The sequence below is a fragment of the Muscardinus avellanarius genome (assembly GCF_963383645.1).
Source record: "Muscardinus avellanarius genome assembly, chromosome: 4".
Classification (NCBI taxonomy): Eukaryota; Metazoa; Chordata; class Mammalia; order Rodentia; family Gliridae; genus Muscardinus; species Muscardinus avellanarius.
Genome location: NC_137789.1, coordinates 57,785,453 through 57,808,944, shown reverse-complemented (window position 1 = coordinate 57,808,944; position 23,492 = coordinate 57,785,453). Strand labels below are relative to the sequence as shown.

The window sequence follows — 23,492 nt, the reverse complement described above, 5'->3', positions numbered from 1 at the left end:
TTTGTAGATGTAAATGTATTAGCTAAAATAATGTGGAGTGTTTGAAAAGGAAGAGATCCCCGAATCATGAATTGATCATTTATGTATCTTGAGCAAACCTGAAAATCCTGAAATATTTAAGAGTCAACAACAGAAGCCCACATTTGTGAGGTCGGGTTACTGAAACAGAAGAAAAAAGTACGCTGTACCTGAATTGTACTTGTTCAATGAACCTAATTGTTCCACTGACCAGTGAGGCATAACTTCACATAGTACAGTTCTGACTGGCCTGGGGAAATATAGCTCCATCCAGAAACTTACCAAGACAAATAATGACCTGAACCTCACTTGACCAACAGGAAAACAACTTGCCTACCTAGCTTCTGTTGACTGTTTTTGTATTGTAGAGAATACTACCGACTCACCATAGTAGTGTTCCTACAGTATTACCATAGTATTACTGACTCACTCTAAGTACTGCCAAGGCTTCAAGCAGTTTCTCCAAAAGTACTTAGTGAGGTACCACCCACACTCTCTGGCCCACCTGTTCACGAACAGAGGTGCAACTGCATAGCTGTTCTTCATGGCTCTTGCCTTGAGTGTAGTAGCTCAGTGTTGGAGAGAAATTTTATATTGTTTATCAGAAACATTTAGAAAGAAGCTTTACCTTTATTTCTGGAAGATGTGTTAAGAATTTTTCAAGTATAGATCTGAATGTGGTGGTGCACATTTGTAATCCCTGTGCTTGGGAGGCTGAGAAAGGATGATCCCGAGTTCAAAGCCAGCTTGGGAAACTTAGTAAGGCTCTCTGCCAACTAATGAGACCCTATTTCCAAATAAGAAAGCTGGGGGTGGGGGAGTTGTAGCTTGGAGGTAGGATGCCTCTGAGCTCAATCCTTAATACAAAAAAAAAAAAAAAAAGAGGAGCCGGGCGAGGTGCGGCATGCTTGTAATCACAGCATTTGGGAGACTGAGACTGGAGGATCATGGTTCGCAGATAGCCTCAGCTACTTAAACCCTTTGCAAATTAGTGAGACCCTTTTTCAATTTTTTTTTAAAAAAAGACTATAAATATAGGGCTGGGGGTATAGTTCGGAGGTACAGTGCTCCTGCCCCTGGGTTCCATCCCCAGTACCACAAAATAAAGAAAGAAAGAAAGAAAGAAAGAAAGAAAGAAAGAAAGAAAGAAAGAAAGAAAGAAAGAAAGAAAAAAGAAAAAGAAAAGAAAAAGAAAAGAAAAAAATTTAAGTATAGCCAGATATGGTGATGCGAGCCTGTAATCTCAGCTTCAGGGAGGCAGGTGGATCATAGGTTCAAGGCCAGCCTCAGCAACTTAGCAAGACCCTGTTTCAAAATAAAAAATAAAAAAAGAGCCGTGGATGTAGCTCAGAGATAAAATGCTTCTGGGTTCAATCCCCTGTACAAAATTGTTTAAGTATAATTGCCACCACTTATGAAATTACTGCTATCATGACTATGGAATGCTCAGTGTGTCTGAAAGGTGAAAGACTGATGGATATATAACCTACTGAGCACTACAGAGAAAGTCCTTCCAAGTCTTAGTGGCTTCTTAGGCAAGACTTCAAAAGGTAGAAATAACTGTTGCATTCTCCCAAGTCTCAGATATGCAGCTCAAGTATGCACTATATTTGACCACTATATTTAAAATATGTTAAATTCTTCGATATTACCTCTAACCAATCAAATTTAGAAGAGACCAAATTTCATTATTTTTAACAGAACAAATCTGGTAAGATAAAATACCTTGTTTTCTTTTTGTGGTACTGGGGGTGGAACCCAAGGGCTTTTCTACGTCCGGGCTATATGGGCTATACTCCCAGACCTATTTTATATTTTATTTGGAAACAGGGTCTCACAAGTTGCTGAGAGCCTCACTCAGTAGCTGAGGCTGGCTTTGAACCTGCGTGATCGTCCTGTCTCAGCCTCCCAAGCTCTGGGATTACGAGTGTGTGCCACCACGCCTGTCTAAAATACCTTGTTTTCAAAGGGAATTTCTTTCTAGTGAATGAATCTACACAGAGGCTAAATTAAAGATCCAGTTGATTGTTGAGCATGTAATTCGAATGAAGGAAAATGATGCAATTGAAAAGTATCTGATTTAGTCATTCCCTTGTTAAAGAACCTTTCTATCTCCCTCATTGCTATCAGGATAATAATGTAAATTCCCTATTGATCATTCCATATTGATCACTCCTTCTCACCTCACACCTCAAGCCTTTCTCCTACAGTCTAAACACACTAAACCCCTTAAAATTTCCTTACTTTTTTTTTTTTTTTTTTGGTACTGGGGGTGGAACCCAGGAGCATTCTACCTCCGAGCTACACCCCACCAGCCCTATTTTAAAAAAATTCTTTATTTTGAAACAGGGTCTCACTGAGTTGTAAAGGGCCTTGCTAAGTAGCTGAGACTGATCCTCCTGTCTCAGCCTCCCAAATTCTGGGATTATAAACATACGCCACCAGGCCCAGCTAAAATTTCCTTACTTTTGAGGTAAATTTTATTTTGGAAAATTTCATTTTGTACCATATAACTCTGCAAAGACTATCTTCCTTAACAATTTAATTTTCAAACCAGCAGCAGTCCTTCATGTTTCCATAGCAATTTGCACATATCTCTATCAATACTGAGACCTTTTTTGTGTGTGTGTGGTACTGGGGTTGGAACCCAGGGGCTTTTCTACCTCTGGGCTATACTCCCAGACCTATTTTATATTTTATTTGGAAACAGGGTCTCACTAAGCTGCTGAGAGCCTCACTAAGTAGCTGAGGCTGGCTTCGAACCTGTGCGATCGTCCTGTCTCAGCCTCCCAAGCGCTAGGATTACAAGCGTGCGCCACCACACCCGGCTAATACTTAGTCTTTATTTGTTTATTTGCGGGTCTGGGGAGGGAACTCGGGGGTATTCAACCTCCGAGCTACATCCCCTGCCCTATTTTTTTATTCTTTTTTTGAAACAGGTCTCACTGAGTTGCAAAGGCCTCACTAAGTAGCTGAGGCTGTCCTCGAACCGCGATCCTTTGGTCTCAGGCTCCTGAATGCTGGGATTACAGGTGTGCGCCACTTAGTCTTTATAGTTACTAATTTGAGTGTTCTCCTCAATGAAATAGGTTTCTTGAGAATTGGGACAATCTTATTTATCCACTAAATTCTAATGCTTGACAGACAGTAGAAGTTTTTGTTTTTGTTTTTAAATGTCATTAAGTTGCTTGCTCCTAGCCAGAAGTGGTGGCTCATGCTTGTAATCCCAGCATTTGGGAGGCTGAGACAGGAGGATCATGGTTTGTGGCCAGCCTCAGCTCCTTTGAGGCCCTTTGCAACTCAGTGAGACCCTGTTTCAAAATAAAGAATAAAAAATAGGGCTGGGGATATAGCTTGGAGGTAGAATGCCCTTGGGTTCAATCTCCAGCACCACACACACACAATAACCCCTCCACTTTAAAGCCTGGCATGGTGTACATGCTTGCAATCCCAGTTCTTGGGAGGCTGAGACAAGAGGATTGCAGGTTTGTACCAGCCTAGGCAACTTAGTAAGGCCCTCTGCAACTTAGTGAGATCCTGTTTCAAAATAAAAGAATAAAATTGGCCTGGGTGTATAGCTCAGGTGTATGGCCTGGGTTATATCCTTAGTACAACGAAATAAAAATAAATAAGTAAATGAATAAATAAAATATTCCTCTTTACATTTCAATAAGTCCATGATTCTCTTAGGGGTTTGATTTTTTGAGTTAAAGAGAATTTCAAAACGTTTTGGAGAACAACAAAGAAGTTTTTAAAAAGCTCCCATCTGAGCTAGGTGTGGTGGTGCATACCTGTAATCCTAGTACCTGGGAGGCTGAGACAGGAGGATTACAGGTTTGAGAATATCCTCAGCAATATAATGAGACTCTCAGCAACTTAGAGAGAACTTGCTGTTTCAAAACAAAAAATAAAAAGGGCTGGGGGTGTAGCGTGGAGGTAGCATGCCCCTGGGTGGTTCAATCACTAGTAACACACAGATACACACGTGCACACACACACGTTACCATCTATTAATGTCATGACTTCAAAAACTATAGCTTAAGTCTAAAAACATCAGAAAAAGATACAACTTCAGAATATGGTCACTCGTTTTTGCCATATGTTCAAATTGTTATGATGAGTGTCATATCTAGCATGTTGTAAATATTAGCCCTGCATAACTAAATTATATCATCTTAGAAAATCTATGCAATGGAGTTTAAATACAATTGTTATTTGATATCCATCATGATTAGGTGAAAAGTATATGAACAGTTGTAAAGTTTCCATTTTTCCTTTATTTCTACTTCCACGCAAAATTTTATTTATTTATTTAATTTACTTATTTTGCAGTACTGGGGATGAAACCCAAGGGCATTCTATCTCCAAGCTACACCACCAGCCCTATTTTTTATTCTTTATTTTGAAACAGGGTCTCACTGAGTTGCAAAGGGCCTCACTAAATAGCTGAGGCTGTCCTCAAACCCTTATTCCACGGTTCCCATTCTTTGTAGCTCATATCAAGTCATATTATAAAAAGAATCCATTTTGTATGATTCATATATACAAAACAGGCTTTTTATTTTATATTTTGGTACTGGGGATTGGACCCAGGGGTTCTCTTATATCCCAAAATCCTTTTTATTTTTATTTTTTTATTTTGAAACAGGGTCTCACAAAGTTGCTGAGGCTGGCCTCAAACCTGTGATTCTAGCATCTCAGCTTCCAGTGTACTGGGATTATAGGTGTGTGCCACCATGCCCAGCTCAAAAGAGGTATTTTACCTTATTACTACATCTCCTCAGAATATATTGAGCTATTTGTGATTAAATAGAATAGAGAGCTGGGCATGGTGGCGCACCCTTGCCCAGGTTCGAAGCCAGCCTCAGCTACTTATGAGGCTTTCAGCAATTTAGTGAGACCCTGTTTCCAAATAAAATATAAAATAGGTCTGGGAGTGTAGCCCGAAGTGGTTAGCTAACATTAAATTTTGAATTTAGAATTTTTAAAGCAAAAGCATGAATTTACATGGCTTTTTTGCATTGTATATTAATTTACTTATTTATTGGTACTGGGGATTGAACCCAGAGGCATTGTACCTTCAAGCTACACCCCCAGCCCGATTTTTTTATTTTGAAACAGGGTCTTGATATGTTAATGAGAGTCTCACTACTTGGTAAGGCTGGCTTCTAACCTGAGATCCTCCTGTCTCAGCCTCCCAAGTACTGGGATTACAAGCATGTGGTCACCATACCTGGATTTCAAGTATTTTTAATGTTCTAGTAAGATTTGTTTTGGGTGCCAGGAATGGAACCCAGGGGCATTCTACCCTGAGTTACACTCCCAGCCCTATTTTATTTTTTATTTTGAAACAGAGTCTTACTAACTTGCTAAGAACATTGCTACATTGCTGAGGCTGGTCATGAACCTGTGATTCTCCTGTCTCAGCCTCCCAATTACAGGGATTACAGGCATGAGCCATTATGCCTGGCCCTAGTTTTGACTAATTTTTTTTTTTTTTTTTTTTTTTGCAGTGCTGGGGATGGAACCCAGGAGCATTCTGCCTCCGAGCTACACCTCCAGGCCTATTTTTTATTCTTGATTTTGAAACAGGGTCTCACTGAGTTGCAAAGGGCCTCCTCACTAAGTAGCTGAGGATGTGAATGAGATCCTCCTGTCTCAACCTCTCAAATGCTGGGATTTTAAGTGTGTGCTACCACGCCCGGATATTTGAAATTTTTATTCAGAAGTTACATTTTTAAAAAATTTCAGGCCGGGTGTGGTGGCGCACGCTTGTAATCCCCGCGCTTGGGAGTCTGAGACAGGAGGATTGCACAGGTTCGAAGCCAGCCTCAGCTACTTAGTAAGGCTCTCAGCAACTTATTGAGACCCTGTCTCCAAATAAAGTATAAAATAGGTCTGAGAGTATAGCCTGGAGGTAGAAAGGCTCTGGGTTCCACCCCCATTACCACCAAAAAAAAAAAAAAAAAAAAAAAAAAAAAAAAAAATTCAAAACCTTTCTACAATTGCACACTGAGAAATAAATGATATAACATGCAAACTTAATATCAACACTTAAAATCTACTATAACACATTTCGGTTCTATTTATTGGCTTACTTAGAAAAATCTGATCTATAGTCTTTTACATGAGTTCAATGTTCTGTGTACCTAGCGAAAACGCTCAAAATTTTATATATTCATGCCGGGCGTGGTGGCACACACTTGTAATCCCAGCATTTGGGAGGTTGAGACTGGATGATCGTGGTTCGTGGCCAGCCTCAGCTACTTAGTGAGGCCCTCTGCAACTTAGTGAGACCCTGTCTCAAAATAAAGAATAAAAAAAGAGGGCAGGGGACGTAGCTTGGAGGTCAAATGCCCCTGGATTCCATCCCCATACCTTAAAAAAAAAATTATATATACTCAGCCTTACTTACACTTCCCCTGTAATCCCATCAACTCAAGAGGCTGAAGCAGGAAGTTCATAAGTTTTATAAGTCAGCTAGACCCTTTCTCAAAGTAAAATTAAAAAAAAAAAAAGGGCTGGGTGAATAGCTCAGTTGTAGAGTCCCCTGGGTTTAATTCCCAGTATGGGAAAAAAATTGCATACTCAATATTCACTTATTAAGCCAGGCGTGGTGGCGCACGCTTGTAATCCCAGCATTTGGGAGGCTGAGACCAGAGGATCGAGGTTCGCGGACAGCCTCAGCTACTTAGTGAGGCCCTTTGCAACTCAGTGAGACCCGGTTTCAAAATAAAGAATAAAAAAATAGGGCAGAGGGTGTAGCTTGGAGGTCGAATGCCCCTGGGTTCCATCCCCAGATCCGAAAAAAAAAAAATTTCCTTATTTATTTGACAAAGCCTATGTATTGATTGTCTGCTATGTTACAGTCACTGTTTCCAGATGCTGGAAACACAGGACTGAGCAAAGCCAGAAATGGTCCCTGTCCCCAGGGAGTTTCCAGTTTGAGAGTGAGTATACAGTAATCAAATAATTTTACAAGTTTAAAAGCTGTGGCTGTGAAGGAGAGTTAAAGAAGAGAATCTGTAACAGAGTATTAGGGGTGTGTCTGTGTGTTTGTGTGTATGTGTGTTTTCCTGGGGAGTGAACCCCAGGGGAGTTCTGAGTTACATCCCAGCTCTTCTTTATTTTGAAACAGGGTTTCTGTGTGTGCCTGTGGGGTGGAGGCATGTAGGTGTTCAGTTCAGGGAATTGGATGCAGGGGCATTCTACCTGTGAGCTAAACTCCCAGTCCTTATTTTGAAACAGTTTCTTTAAATTGCTGAGGCTGATCTTGAACCTGTGATTCTCTCCTGTCTCAGTCTGTTATTGAGATTACAAGCATGCACCATCATGCCCAGCTGCAACCGGGGTTCGTTCAGCCTCCTCTCCTTCACTCTGGGGATTGAACCCAGCTGAAATAGGGTGTCTTTCACTTTTTCCTGCTCTACCTTCTCCTTTCCCGCCTTTCTCCTTCTGAGATTGAACCCAGGTTCATTCTTTCTCCCAGTTACACCCTGAGCCCCCCCTTTTTTCTTTTCACTTTTTTATTCTGAAACAGGGTCTCACTAAGTCACTGAGGATTTTGCTAAATTGCTCAGGATGTCAGTTCCAGTGTGTGTGTGTGTTGGGGGGGCAGTTACTGGGACCTCAGGCTTTGTTGGGGGTGTTCCTATAACGTAAGGCATGCTAGGTAAACTCTATCCACTTAGTAACATCCCTGGCTGTAACAATATTTGAATGTTGGGAGTATGGATGGTCTAAGAATTAATGTGGGTAAATTAGGAGAAGGGACAGAAGAACACTGCAGACAGGGTTCAGTTTGTATAAAGGCCAGGCCTGCATCAAGCAAACATGAAGAATGAAAGGAAGCCAGGCTCTGGAGGAGTGTCCGGCCCAGAGAGGAAACCGAGGAGGCTGGTGCAGTCGTAGATGGCAGCAAGACCTCGCTGGACACTGAGAACACTGTTAAGGTGTTTTAATATGCAGACTCCAGGCATGAAGGGATCTGGAGTCTTGAGTGTGGGTGGGGTGACATGATCAAATTTGCATTTTGAACAGATTACTGGCTTCTGCAGAGAATGGACTGAAGGACGGGCGGGTGTGAGGTATACATCTTAAGAGATGTTTCCTTGAAAATATGCACGTAAAGTTAAGCTTTTCGAGATTAAGATAAATAATGTTTTTAAAGTGCTGGGATTTTCTCAGAAAAGAAACACCATGGCTTTTGGTTTTTATTTTCTGTGTTTATTTTTTTTTTTGGGGGGGGGGCGGGCAAAACCAGTTCACCGGAAGTGGAGAAAAAGAAGGAACAGTACTTTTCCCAAAAAGTCCTGAAAAAAAAAAACCACGTAATTGATTACTAAAGTTAATCGTTAACATTTTCCCCCTCCTAAACAGCTTTTTTATGTATTCAATGTAAATTATATTTTTCAACATAAGACTAATGAAAATATATTTTAAAAGTTTCTTTTTTCTTTGTTGTGCTGGGGATGGAACCCACAGGCATTCTACTTCTGAGCTACATTCCCACCCAGCCCTATTTTTTATTCTTTATTTTGAAATAAGGTCTTAAGTTGCGGAGGGCCTCACTAAGTAGCTGAGGCTGGCCACGAACCTGTGATCCTCTTGTCTCAGTCTCCCAAGTCCTGGGATTACAAGTGTGTACCACCATGCTCAGCCTAAAAGTTTTTTTAAAAACGGAAATACTACTGAGATAATTATTGCCTCAATTCTAGTGAATATCTTTTCTTTTTTCTTTTCCTTTCTTTTCTTGGTACTGAAAGTTGAACCTAGAAGCATTCTACTGCTAAGCTATGCCCCTGGCCCTATTTTAATTTTGAAAGAGGGTCTAAGTTGCTGAGTCTGGCCTTGATCCGGAGATCCTCCAGTCTCAGCCTCCTGAGTACTGGGGTTATAGGTATGTGCCATCATTCCTACTTGGTAACATCCTTTTAAACTTCCCTCCATGTTTATAATCATATATGGATTTATGCACACACTCTAGGGACCAGGTCTGTTTTGCTAGTGTAGGTGGTAGAAGAATCAAAGCTCTCAAGCATCTCTTTTGGATATGTGTGTGTTACTAAAGATTGAACTCAGGGGCATTCTAACACTGAGCTACATCCCTCAGCCCTTTGTATTTTTTATTTTCAAACAGGATCTTGCTAAGTTGCTGAGGGTCCTCCTAAATTGCTGAGACTGGCCTCTAACCTGCTATTTTCTGTCTCAGCCTCTCGTGTACTGGGGTTACAGGCACATGCCATAGTGCCAGTTTTAAGCAATGCCTCTTTTTTTTATGTGTGAGGGTACAGTAGGGATTGAACCCAGAAGTATTCTACCTCCGACCTATTCTTTCTGTGTGCGTATGTGTGGTACTGGGGATTGAGCCCAGCGGCCTTCTACCTCTGAGCTATACCCCAGCCCTATTTTTTATTCTTTATTTTGAAACAGGGTCTCACTAAGTTGTGGAGGGCCTCACTATGTAGCTGAGGCTGGCCGGGCACCTGTTACCCTCCTGTCTCATCCTCCCAAGCACTGGTATTACAAGTGTTTGCTACCATGCCCAGCTCCTACCTTGATTTAACTCATAAGATTATATAAACTGATCATAATTTACTATAAGCTACACTGATAATATTCACATTCAACTATATGATTACTTTTTTTTTGGCGGTACTGGGGATGGAACACAGGGGTATTCTACCTCCGAGCTACACCCCCAGTCCTATTTTTTATTCTTTATTTTGAAACAAGGTCTCACTGAGGCGTTGCAAAGGGCCTCACTAAGTAGCCGAGGCTGTCCACAAACCACTACCAGGACTCCTCTCAGCCTCCCACATCCTGGGATTACAAATTTGTACCATCACACCCGGCTTGATTATTACTCTTAGTGAAAATATTAAGTCAGGCATGGTGGTGCAGTACTGCAAAAAAAAAAAAAAAATACAAGCTTGCACCACCACGACCGGCTAAAAAGAAAATATTAACTCAATACTTTAAACTGTAATTTTTACTTAGATAAAAAAAAGAGGAAACATAAGATTGTCTACCCAAACAGATTGAGATTCTAAGGGAATATGTAATAAATTATTCAATAAGAATTTACTATTTGCCTGTTTTGTGCCAGGCTAGGCCTGAGGATTTGGGAATGTATGGGGGTCTCCTATCCTTCTGTACTTCATTCTGGTGGATGATCCATGTCAACTCCACAGACAGAAGCGCAAGGTAGTAAAGATCAGTTTGACCATTAAAGATCAGCCGAGCCAGGTGTGGAGGAGCTGATTGTCGTTATAGAGCTATGATGGGCTAGTATTAACCTGACCTCCTGCTGCTTGGCACAACCTAAAGTGCAATTAGGGGACAAATTGGTTGGGGATGCCCCATTCTAAAGGGGTTCCCCTAGTAAGCATAAGGGGGATTCCCTTAAATATGGTAGAACCCTAGCAGCAAATATAGGGGATAGTGGGGAGAACAAATCCCTGCTTGCTAATAGGAGACTGGAAGAGGTGGGGGAATTCCTAATAGCTTCACGTACAGAGTAGGAGATCCCCTTCTGTTTTTCAAAGTTCCCTTGTTCCAGGGTATTCTCAGAGATTTGTGATTACTATCCCCTAAGTTTTTTCCTGATTCTGTCAGAGCTTCCAATCTTCTTTCAGGGTTAGGGGAAGAGAACCGAATATAAACATACATGTAGTGATACACTGGTGGGCACGCGTGCATACGCGCATGTGCGAACACACACACACACACACACACACACACACACACACACACACTCATTCCGTGGGCCTAGAATTTAAGACATTTCTTTCTTTCTTTTTTTTTTTTTTTTTTTTGGTGGTACTGGGGTTCCTGGAAGCCCTTCTACCTCCGGGCTACACTCCCAGACCTATTTTTACATTTTTATTTGGAAACAGGGTCTCCTAAGCCAGCGCGCGCGGCTGGCTTCGAACCTGCGCGATCCTCCTGTCTCTGCCTCCCAAGCGCGGGGATTACAAGCGTGCGCCACCACGCCCGGCTAAGACATTTATTTCTATCACTTGAAGTTAGTGTTACTCTTTTCCAAACAGTACATGTTGAAACATAAGTCCAGACAGAAGACAACATGGATTTTATAAAACATAAGAAATATGCTTGAAAAAATTAAGTCCTGAAACAATACCATTATGGATTCAAAGATTTTTGGTTGATTCTAGCATCATTAGAAGGCAAATATAGTTATAGTAACATAAATTGAAACAGTACCTATTGTGTTTCAGGGATACCAGATAAGAGGAAGCAAAATTTTAACCTGAACAGCTTTGGAATGGAAACAAATTTGAAAGTAGAAATAAAATCTTTTTCCACTCCATCTCAGATAAGCAATAAATTTCAGTAACCTCCTGATTTATGTTTTGTTTTGTGATACCGGGCATTGAACCCAGGGGCATTCTACCTCTGAGCTATAGGTCTTGTTAAGGTTCCTGAGGGTCTTGCTAAATTGCAGAGGCTGGTCTTGAAACCAGATCCTCCAATCTCAGCCTCCCAAATTCTGGGATTATAGGTGTGTAGTTCCACGCCCAGTGTAACTGGTTTTTGTTTTTGTTTTTCCAATACTGGGGATAGAACCCAGGGGCATTCTACCTCCGGGCTACACCCCCAGCCCTACTTTTTATTCTTATTTTTGAAACAGGATCTCACTAAGTTACGGAAGGTCTAAGTAGCTAGGCTGTCTGAGAACTGCGATCCTCCAGTCTCAGCCTCCCGAATGCTGGGATTATAAGCGTGCTCCACCATGCCCGGCAACACCTGTTTTTTGAAGAAGAGGCTGTGGTGGTTAAAACAAGTGTGTATTATTTGCAAAATGCCTAGAATTAAAAAAAACATAATGAGGACAAGGAACAGTATTATTGTTACATTCTTCCATAAAGGGCATGTATTATATACATTGCACAGCAGGCAGAATTCTCATTCTTCCAGGGGACAAATTAGGTCCAGGTCATAGATTCCACTGTCTCAAACTTTCCAACAACTAAAATCTACAAACTGTGCCAATCTGAGGACCTGTATCAAAATTTCAATTACTGGTGGGCAGATGACAATATAGATGGGTGACAATGTGCTTATTATTAGAAAAATAAAGCCCAAGCCTTTTTGTAGGATAACACTAGCATCTTTCTTTACATTGAAATTATATTTATTTATTTATTTATTTATTTATTTATTTATATTTTTATTTTTGGTGGTACTGGGGATGGAACCCAGAGGCTTTCTACCTCCGGGCTGTACTCCCAGACCTATTTTATATTTTATTTGGAAAAAGGGTCTCACTAAGTTGCTGAGAGCCTCACTAAGTAGCTGAGGCTGGCTTCGAACCAGTGTGATCCTCCTGTCTCTCCCAAGCGCTGGGATTACAAGCGTGCACCACAATGCCTGGCACTGGAATCGTATTTAATCTGTAAGATAGAACAAATAATTTTGTCCAATTTACAACTGTATTCATTTATTGTTTTCTTTTTTTTTTTTTCCAGTACTGGGGATTGAACCCAGAGACATTCTACCTCCAAGCAATACTCCCAGCCCTATTTTTTATTCTTTATTTTGAAACAGGGTTTCTCTAAGTTGCAGAGGGTCCCACTAAGTATCTGAGGCTGTCCTCGAACCTGCGATCCTCCTGTCCCAGGCTCCCAAGTACTGCAATTACAAGCGTGCACCACCATGCCCAGCTTAATTGTGCTAATTTATACTAAAATTATAGTGAATTATGGTGAAAGTGGCTCTGAATAAATCTATATGATCCTTATATGTCTGAATCTGCATGCATGTGCGAAATTCATTTAAAAACATTAAGACAAGCAAGGCGTGGTGGTACACACTTATAATTCCAACTTTCCGGAGGTTGAGACCGGAGGAACACGGTTGGAGGACAGCCTCAGCTACTTAGTGAAGTCCTTTGCAACTCAGACCCATTTCAAAATAAAGAATAAAAAAAGGGGCTGGGGGTATAGCTCAGAGGTCAAATGCCCCTGGATGATTCCATCTCCAGTACCGCAAAAAAAAAAAAAAAAAAAAAAGAACATTAAGACAAATGATACTTTTTCTTTATTTTTTATTTTTTTATTTTTTATTTTTTTTCGTGGTACTGGGAGTGGAACCCAGAGGCTTTCTATCTCCGGGCTATACTCCCAGAGCCATTTTATATTTTATTTGGAAACAGGGTCTCACTAAGTTGCTGAGGTTGGTTTTGAACCTGTGCGATCCTCCTGTCTCAGCCTCCCAAGCGCAGGGATTACAAGCGTGCGCCACCACGCCCGGCTCAAATGATATTTTTTAATATGGGAAAATTTGCTCTTAAAAGTTAATCTCGAAAAACATACCATATTTCACCTCATACATTCACAGCTTTGGATAGTGTGTGTGTGTGTGTGTGTGTGTGTGTGTGTGTGTGTGTGTGTGTGTGTTTTGATAATGAGAATGGAACCCAGGGACCATTTACTTCTGGACTATACCCCAGACCTATTTTATTTATTTGGAAATAAAATCTCATTAAGTTGCTGATGAACTCACTGAGTAGCTGAGGCTGGCCATGAACCTATGATCCTCTTGTCTCAGCCTCCCAAGTACTGGGATTACAAGCATATGACACCACGCCCGGCTGAATATTGTTCTTATTGTAAAAACAGAAGAAAGGGCCTAAAAATCAACATGTTTCCTTTCTTCCTTTCTCTCTTTCTTCCTTTTTGTGTACTGAGGATGGAACCCAGGGGTACTCTACCTCAGAGCTATACCCCCAGCCCCTATTTTTTATTCTTTTATTTTTATTTTTGCAGTGTTGGGAACCCAACCCAGGGGCATTCTACCTTCAAGCTATACCCCAGCTCTATTGTATATTTTTTATTTTGAAATAGGGTCTTGCTAAATTGCAGAGGGCCTAAGTAGCTGAGGCTGTCTGTGAACAGCGATCCTCCCGTCTGAGCCTCCCAAAGGCTGGGATTACAAACTTGTGCCACCACGCCCTGCTAATTATTCTTTTATTTTGAAACAGGATCTCACTGAGTTGCAAAGGGCCTCGCCAAGTAGCTGAGGCTGTCTGAGAAACCGCAAGATCCTCCTGTCTCATCCTCCCAAATGCTGGGATTACAAGCGTGTGCCACCACACCCAGTTTATTCTTTATTTTCAAACAAGGTCTCACTGAGTTGCAAAGGGCCTAAGTAGTTGAGGCTGTCCTCAAATCTTGATCCTTCTGTCTCAGCCTCCCAAATGTTGGGATTACAAGTGTGCCCCACCACGCCTGGCTAATATGTGTTCTTTATAAAATATACATAGTAGCCGGAAGTCGTAGCTGGTCGTGGTGGCAAATGCTTGTAACACCAGTATTCTGAAAAGCCAGGTTCAAAGCCAGCCTCAGCTACTTAGTGAGGCTCTCAGCAACTTTGCAAGACCATGTTTCCAGATAATAACTTAAATAGGTCTGGGAGTATAGCCCATAGGTAGGAGGTCCTTGAGTTCCATTCCCAGTACCACACAAATAAGACATACATAGTTTTACATTAATATTATTATATAGGAGGGTAAAGCTTATAATATATTCTACTAGAAAATATCTACAAAAAATTTCATGCATTATTTCCCCGTTTTTATGCATTTTGTAGTGCACAACATTGGTGTACAAATTACCTTGCTGTATGTATACCCTTTTTGTTATTTTGAACATATATATGCTTGTGAGTCAACTTCTAATAAACATATTTCTTAAAAGAAAAAGCCCTTCACAGGCGTGTGATCTTTTATTTCTAACATAGAATAAGCGTGAGCAAAAACAATTTGTGATTTACTTTACACTGCAAATTAGTGAATAAATCCAGATTCGTTTGTGTTTGCTAAACCTCGCATATTAAAAAAAAACTAAGTAGGGAGTAGAAGGGCTCTAAGTTGGAAAAGTCTTTTTCTTAATAACTCGACTCCTATTATAATTATGGGAGCTTCATTTCGGGCTGAATCTCTTGTAATCATTACACTCCATATGCAATGTCAACAGTTTTCCAAAAAGTCCTCCCCATTCATTCTTGTCTTTGCGCAGTCTTCGGGAGCCGCGCACAGCGCAGGAGTAAGCTGCCTCCTCCGGCTGCGGGGAAAACCCTGCCTAATATTTATAACGTTATGACATACTGTAATACTCACAAGGTGGTTGTAGAAGTATAAACACGGCTGGAGTTATCTGATTGGCTGCTGGTGATGTAACACTCATGTCAATACTTCCCGGCGAACGCACGTGTTCGACCTTTTATTTAAATTTCCATTTCATCACAGCAATAAGACACCGGGGCGGTGCGCCTTCCGTGCCATGCCTCTCGCCCGGGGGCCCGGGGTGCCGCCGGCTCCGGGCTTTGTCCAGGAACAAAATAAGTTCACTTCCCCGGCCGCCGCCGCCCGCCCGCGGCAGATGACAAGGCTGGAGCGCGGCCCCGCGGTCCTCCCCGAGTCCCAGGTGAAGTCGTGGCGGGCGGCGCCCCGACACTCGGCCGCCGCCCGCCCTCCGCGCCGCCCGCCGGACCCCGGCCCGCCCGCGCCCGCCCGCCCACTTCCTCCGGCCGCGCCCCGCCCGCCCCGCGGCCCGCGCCCCCACCCCAGCGGCGGCCAGGCCCGGCCCCCTCCCCCGCGCCCCCACCCTCTCCCCTCCAGCGGTGGCTGCTACCCCGGTGCATTGTGGGCGCACGGTCCGTTGTTCATTTGCCATTCGACCTCCGCCGGGGCCTGGTCGGACGGAAGCGCTCCGCCGGCTGCATTGTGGTGCGTTATGTGGCGGGGCCCGGCCGCCTAGCGCCCGCTGCCCTCTGCGCCTCGGCCCGCGGCGGCGGCGGCGGCGGCACTGCTCGGCGCGCCGGGGCCGCGGGGAGCCCTCCGCCGGAGGGCCGGTGCGTGCGCGCGCGGCTCGGGCCGCGGGGGCGCGGCGGGGCTCCGCAGCCCGTCGCGCAACTTCGCAGGCCCCGCGCGCCGGCCCGCGCCCGCCCCGCGCCGCCCGCCCCGCGCCGCCGCCGCCCCGCGCGGGACGCTGCCCGGCGCCGGGGAGGGCGGGGTGGAGGACGCCGCGAGCGGCGGGCGCGTGCGGAGCGGGGCCCGAGCCCGCACCGGCGGGCGGGGCGGGGGCGCGCGGGACGGGGCCCGAGGCCGGGCGCGAGCCGGGCCGCGCCATGTCGTTCAGTGAGATGAACCGCAGGACGCTGGCGTTCCGGGGCGGCGGGCTGGTCACCGCCGGCGGCGGCGGCGGCGGCGCGGCGAACAATACCGCGGGCGGGGAGGCCTCGGCTTGGCCGCAGCCGCCCCCGCCGCGACAGCCCGCGCCTCCGCAGCCCGAGGGGCGGGGGGCCGACGGGGAGGCGCAGCCCGAGGGCCCGGAGCCGCGGGACCCGGAGGCCGCCGCCGCCGACGACGCCGCGGAGCCGCCGCTCCCGCAGGACGCGGCCGGCCCCGCCTCGCTGGGCGGCGGCGGCGGCGCGGGGGGCCCCCTGCTCGCCGAGAGGAACCGTCGGACTCTGGCCTTCCGAGGAGGCGGCGGCGGCGGGGGTCTCGGCAACAATGGCAGCAGCCGCGGCCGCCCCGAGACCTCGGCGTGGCCCCTGAGGCATTTCAATGGGCGCGGGCCGGCGGCGGCGGCGGCGGCGGAGCTGGAGCTGGACGCGCTGGAGGGGAAGGAGTTGATGCAGGACGGCGCGTCCCTGAGCGACAGCACCGAGGACGAGGAGGAGGGGGCGAGCCTGGGCGACGGCAGTGGGGCGGAAGGCGGCAGCTGCAGCAGCAGCAGGCGGTCGGGCGGCGATGGCGGGGACGAAGTGGAGGGCAGCGGTGTGGGAGCTGGCGAAGGAGAGACTGTCCAGCACTTCCCGCTCGCGCGGCCCAAGTCCCTAATGCAGAAGCTCCAGTGCTCCTTTCAGACCTCCTGGCTCAAGGACTTTCCCTGGCTGCGCTATTCCAAGGATACTGGCCTCATGTTCTGCGGCTGGTGCCAAAAGACCCCGGAGGATGGGGGAAGCGTGGACCTTCCCCAAGCGGGGCACGACGAGCTTTCGCGAGGGACCCGCAACTATAAGAAAACGCTGCTCCTGAGGCACCACGTCTCTACCGAGCACAAACTCCACGAAGCCAACGCCCAGGTACGGTATATCCTGCTCCTGCGTTTTTCGATCTTTTATAGAGAAAGCCTTATCAGGCTTTTAAAGCCCTTTTCCCGGGTGAAGGCGTCGTTCCAATTGAGAGCCAGTACGAAGAGTTTGGGGGTGGGGGTGGAAGACTAGGAAGCCTGGAAACAAAGTTTTTCAAAAGTTGTCTATGTGTTGGGGAAAGGAGATGGAATGTCAATTTTCCCTCCGTCGCGCCGAATTTGTTTTAGTTTTTTCGACTCGAGAGTGCTTGTCAGATTGAATCAGTAAGAAAGCTTAGGAAAGTGAGGTTGAAGGTTTTAACGTAAAGATTAACTTTGGGTCAGAAATTTTTATTAGCTGTGATTTTTAGAGAAGCCGCGGTATGTCATAGGCATTCAGTGTGCTAGAGGAAGTCAAATCTGGCAAGTCTTTGTGAAGAGTGGATTAGTTTCCTTAAGCTTTGACGCTGCCCCTATCAGGAAAACATCCACCCGAAGAAATTCTTGTATCAGACTAAGATAATGTGAAATATGAGCGCTGTAGCAGAAGAAGCTATTTGAATAACATGTCTTTCTCTTATGAATTATGTTCATTTCTGTTGGAATTGTTAAATCTTAAGGCTTGCTTGTGGTAAGTTATTGTAGTTTTATTTGTTCACTTGTACCCAGGCTTTTGGTCTGAGATATTTATTATTTTTCAAAAACTTTCTTGTAAAGTTTACACGAAGTGTTTTAGACAGTATTGGGTGTGTTTAATGTGAAGCTATTATCAAGTAGTTGATTTGGAACAGTATGGAATCGGTACCAAGTTCTCTGAAAATCGTGTCTTTAGTTTAAAAAGCAGGCTGTGTGTTTTTAATCCTTATATTAGTGCTTTTTTTGTCTAAAGATAGTAACTGTTTTTGATAACCCTTTTCAAGTCAAGCAGATGTTGATCAGTCCTTGTATTCTGGCTTTTGGAACAACTCATATTATTAGTAGGTGAGATTCATTCTTTTGTATTAGTAGCCGGTCGATGAGTTTTAGAAAGTCAATGCTCAGATATTAGTCCTTTACTGTGGTGTTTATGAGAGCTATCCTGCCTTTCAGCACACCTAATTCTGAAGTTAATTAGGTATACTAGTAACCCCACAGACACAGCATAAAAGTTTCTCAGAATTAGGGCCTTAACTTTAAAGCATGGCATTATTTGCATATTAAAATTCCAGGGGGGAATGGAATAGTTTTTTGGGTTTTGCACACATTTTAGTTGCCCATGTCCTAGAAGGAAGGCCATTTAAAGGTATAAAACCCAGAAAGGTTAAGTAAATTGTCCTAAATCACCAGTGACAAGTGAGACTAGAACCTATTAAGGAATGCTGTAATGGAAAAAGAATGGGTTTGGAGTAAATCTGGGTTCAGATCTCAGCTTTCTGCAGTTGCTAGTTCTGTGAGCTTGGGCAATAAAATGAGATAGAACTAAACATTTTCTTGTATTTCTGTGTGCCAAGCACACATTTACATTGACTACTCTGCAAAGTATTTGTCTTTGTTCCCATTTTACAAAGACAATCTTAAGATTTTAAAGGGTTAAGTAATGTATTCCTTAAGGCTGGGGATTTGTGAAAATAAAAACTTGGTTTTCCGAATGATAGTGGCTTGGTTATTTAGAAAAATTTAAAAAGACAATTGGAATGGATTTTCTAAGTCTACAGTGGGCCATTTATTCTTATCAACATAGTCTCTCCCTGTAGGCAAATCTGAATGGGAGGGCAAATTATAATTAGCTGTTTAGTGAACCTGAAATCGGAGGAAGGGGGAATTAGTTGGAAAACCTTATGAGTAGACTTAGTGTGGGTGTAACTCTTAGAATGCGTGTATCGCAGAATTCATTCTTGGTTTAAACCTGTTCTCATCTTGACCTCTGAACTATTCCCTTTCCCCTGTTGAAAATAACCTATAGGTCGGCCATTTTTTCAAACAAAAACTCTGTGTTTGGGGGTGTACTGGGGAGTGAACCAGGAACATTTTAGCCCTTAACTATACCCCAGGCCTTTTTGTGTATTTTCTGTGTGTATGTGTGGTACTGGGGATTGAACCCAAGCGTATTCTACTTCTGGTCTACACCCCACCTTTATTTATTTTTTTTAATTTTTATTTTGAAACAGGGTCTTGCTAGGTTGAGAATCTCACTACTTGCCGGGGCTGTCATTGAGCCTGGGATCCTTCTGTCTCAGCCTCCTAAGTACTGAGATAACAGGCATGTGCCACCACACCCAGCTTTTATTTTTAATTTTGAAGTAGGGTCTCCCTAATTTGCTGAGATTGGCTCTAGAACTTGTGATTCTTCTGTGTCAGCCTCCCAAGTACTGGGATTAGAGGAATGCACCAATACTTCCAGCTGAATAAAATTTTAGTAAGCTTAGTAAGTCCTATTTATCTTAAGGTTATATCTTGTTTCCACTTAAAACCCATCCTCATCTTTAACTTCTTTCAGTTTGGGGGATATTTTGTTATCTCAAGTGCCATCTACAAATCTCTTTGTCTTGTTAATATGAGTGACAAGTTTCTGATTTTAGTCCTTTTAAGCAGGTCATTTTGTTGTTGTTGCCCTGCAGCCTTTGATTACCTGTGGGAGGCAGTATAACACAGCCTGTAAGAGCATTCTTGGGCTCAAGGTCAGGGCGTTGGGTCCTAATCCTGTTTCTTAGGAAAGTTAGTAAATTTCTAATCTACTTACATTATAAAGTATATGTGAAGACATAATTGCTTGGTAATTAGTAATTGTTTTCACTCATTTTTATTGCAGGTAGCTTACCTTTCGCAATATTAAAATTTTTTAATCACCTTTTTACTTAGGCAATGCTAGAGATAAAACCAGGCCTTCACTAACTCAACCATTGGGATATATTCCTCAGCCTCAAGATTCCCCCCCACCCCCCCCGGGGCTACACTCCCAGACCCATTTTATAGTTTTTTATTTGGGAACAGGGTCTCTTAAGCCAGCGCGGCTGGCTTCGAACCTGTGGGATGCTCCTGTCTCCACCTCCCAAGCGTGGGGATTACAAGCGTGCGCCACCAAGCCCGGCTTTTTTTTTTTTTTTTTTTTAATGTGGTCTGGTACCTTATGTATCAGTGTTACCAGTTTTATAAGTTTTGAAGCCACTTTCCCTCATGGAATCTCTTTGCATCTAAAGAGCAAGGTATCTCTCCTTTTGATACCTTAGACTTTAGGCCATTAGAATCTGAACATTCTGAGCCTACTTCTGAACATCATGTAATTGTTTTTAGTGTTAAAGAATATCTTGCATTAGCTTTCTCTTAAAAAAAATCTTAAAAAAGAATTGTTTGTTAGAGGTAGTTCATTCCTTTTATTGTCTTCATTATCAGTAATACTGTGGCTTTTGGGGACAAGTGCTGGGCATCAAATCTTGTGTATGTTAGGCAAATATTCTGCCCCCTACCGCCTTTCCCTTTAAGAAAGTCTGGTTTCTTAGAGGAGTTTGGGCATCTCTTAGTATATCAGCAAGGGTTACTTTTATTTTTCACGTTTTCTATAAACAAGAAAAGCCGTGGCTAATTTTTTTGGTTGTGACCAAGAATATTTATTTACACTCCTTTTATTTGAGGTACTGGGAATTGAACCCAGGGGCACTCTACCTCTGAGCTATACCCTAGTCCTATATTTTATTCTTTATTTTGAAACAGGGTCTCACTGAGTTGCAGAGGGCCTCACTAAGTAGCTGAGGCTGGCCTTGAACCTGTCATCCTCCTGTCTCAGCCTCCCAAGTACTTGGGATTACAAGTGTGCGCCACCATGCCCAGCTCTAAATATACTCTTAATAGTCTTGATATTCTGCTGGATCAGGTGGTTTACATCTGTAATCCCAGATGAGGCTGAGGCAAGGATTCAAGTTCCAGGCTAGCCTGGGCAATATTAGGAAGACCCTTTCTTTGTGTGTGTGTGGTACTGGGGGTGGAACCCAGAGGCTTTCTACCTCCGGGCTATACTCCCAGACCCATTTTATGTTATTTGGAAACGGTCTCACTAAGTTGCTGAGAGCTTCACTAAGTAGCAGAGGCTGGCTTAGAACCTGTGTGATCCTCCTGTCTCAGCCTCCCAAGCGTGGGGATTACAAGCGTGTGCCACCACGCCCGGCTAGGAAGACCCTTTCTCAAAAGAAAACTTTTATAAAGGGCTGTGTGCTTGGTGTTGTGCTCACCTGTGATTCTAGTATTTGAGAGGCTGAGGTAGGATGATGGCAGGTTCTAAGACAGACTCAGCAAGTCGTGAGACTCATTAATCTCTCTAGACCCTGTTTCCAAATAAAAACATTGGGCTAAGATATAGTTCAAAGGTAGAATGCCTCTGGGTTCAATCCCCAATACCACACACACACACACACACACACACAAAATAAAATAAATAAAGAAAAGAAGAAGGCTTGGCTATATGCCTCAGTAGTGGAGTGCCTTGCCTAGCATGTAAAGAGGCCCTGGATTCAGTCGCCAATCCCATCTTGTTATCCAGGCTGGCCTCAGACTCCAGAATTCAAGTTAGTCAGCCTGAGTCTCCCAAGTAGCTGGGACTACAGCCATATACCACTGTATCCAGTTATGCTATCCTTTTAATTAGAACTTAGTTACTAAGGACTGCTCTTGGAGAGAGTCTTTTTTTTTGTGGTTGGTTGATTGGACCCAGGGGCATTCTGTCTCTTAGGGTAAACCCTCAGCCCTTTTTATTTTTTGTTTTGAAACTGTCTTGCTACATTGCTGAGGATCTTTCCATTGTTACTGAGGCTGGCCTCCAACCTGCAATCCTCCTGTCTCATCCTCTTAAGTACTGGAAGTACAGGTATATACCATGCCTGACTTTGGGAGGGTCTTTTTAAACATGCATTCAGAATCTATGTTCTGAGCCTTTATGTCAGAGTTGTCCTAAATTTATAAGGATGTGAGGGATAATTTATAGGGTTTTCTTTTTTTTTTGGAGGGAGTGCTAGAGATCTATAGGATTTTCTTTTCTTTTTCTTCATAGTGTTAGGGGTTGAATTAAGGCCTTACACATACCACACAAGTACTTTATTACAACTATCTCCCCATCCCTTTTTGTTTTGAAACAGGGTTTAGTTAAATTGCCCAGACTGGCCTTGAACTTATGATACTTTTGCCTCTGCCTCTTGAGTAGCTGGGATTATAGGTATGTGCCACAATGCCCACCTAGGATCTATATAGTTTTATTTTCAGTAACAACTGACTATATCTTCAGAGTGAAGTCCAATGATTAGCTCATTCAGGATTTGACCATTTGGCCCAGAGGACTCTAAAATTGCTTTAATTACAGTTATTACCATGGTTTCTTGGTTCAAACCACTTTCTACCCAATTGTGAAATTTTCATTGCTTAAGTCACTCATTTTGTCAACTCTTTTCAGTTTACTAAGCCTACAGCATGCACCCAAATTATTATTATTGTAAGTTTAGTTTACCTTTTCAGAAACTAAATAGTGAATTCAGACTAGTGATCTGATTGAAATTACTGGTTGGACTATGTTGATGTCAGGTAGAGCAAACAAAGGTGAGGTGGGTCTATCACCCTTTGTTTTTGGCAAGGATAGGGCCTAAAGTTTTGTTCATTGGTTTTTAGCAATGTAGGAAAGAAAGTCTGAAAGACCTTGGGAAAGAGAAATAGATACAAGGATGAACACATGGCCCATTAGATTACCATTGTATAATAGTATTTATAATTATCTATTCATTATCTTTGACTTAGTAAAATCTGTTTCATTTCCCTTCTGATTTTGAAATTTTGGGTTGGATGCCATATTGAAAATTGATTGGCTTCTCCTTACTTAAATTTACCAATATTAGGTAAATGGAAAACACTGGAGATAGGTTAACCTATAAGACTTTCTATGCTCTCAAGGAACTTGTAGTCTAGTAAGAAGAGACAAACATGATGATAAAATACAGATACCATGGTGGAAGTATGTTCAGGGCACACTCAAGACACTAAAGGAAGGGGTGATGAGTTCTGCCTTCAAAGATTGGAAGAAGCTTATAGAACTGGCTCTTGAACTTACATGTGTTAAATGAATAGGCATTGACCAAAGAAGGGAGGGCATTTTGTCATTGCAGTTGGAAGCAGCATGAGGAAAATGAAGAATGTCTTTATTTATTTATTTATTTATTTATTTTGGTGGTGGTACTAGGGGTGGAATCCAGGGGCATTCTACCTCCGAGCTATATCCCCATCCTTATTTTTTAAATCTTTTTTTGAAACTGGGTCTCAATAAGTTACAGAGGGCCTCAATAAGTAGCTGAGGCTGGCCACAAACTTGCAATCCTCCTGTTTTAGCCTCCCAAGTACTGGGATTACAAGCATATGCCACCAAGC

At 43.4% G+C, this 23,492-nt stretch overlaps 1 protein-coding gene across 2 annotated transcripts in view; it reads left to right on the top strand.

The window, feature by feature from the left end:
• Nucleotides 1–16,170: 16,170 nt before the first annotated feature.
• Nucleotides 16,171–23,492, top strand: part of ZBTB10 (zinc finger and BTB domain containing 10) — a gene marked incomplete at both ends in the record, with an annotated part of 46,686 nt that continues 39,364 nt past the window's right edge. For both annotated transcript variants that reach the window (XM_080694644.1, XM_080694643.1), the window contains one exon: nt 16,171–17,130. In XM_080694644.1, coding sequence (XP_080550770.1) covers nt 16,171–17,130 — 960 coding nt within the window. The remainder of the gene's footprint in view (nt 17,131–23,492) is intronic.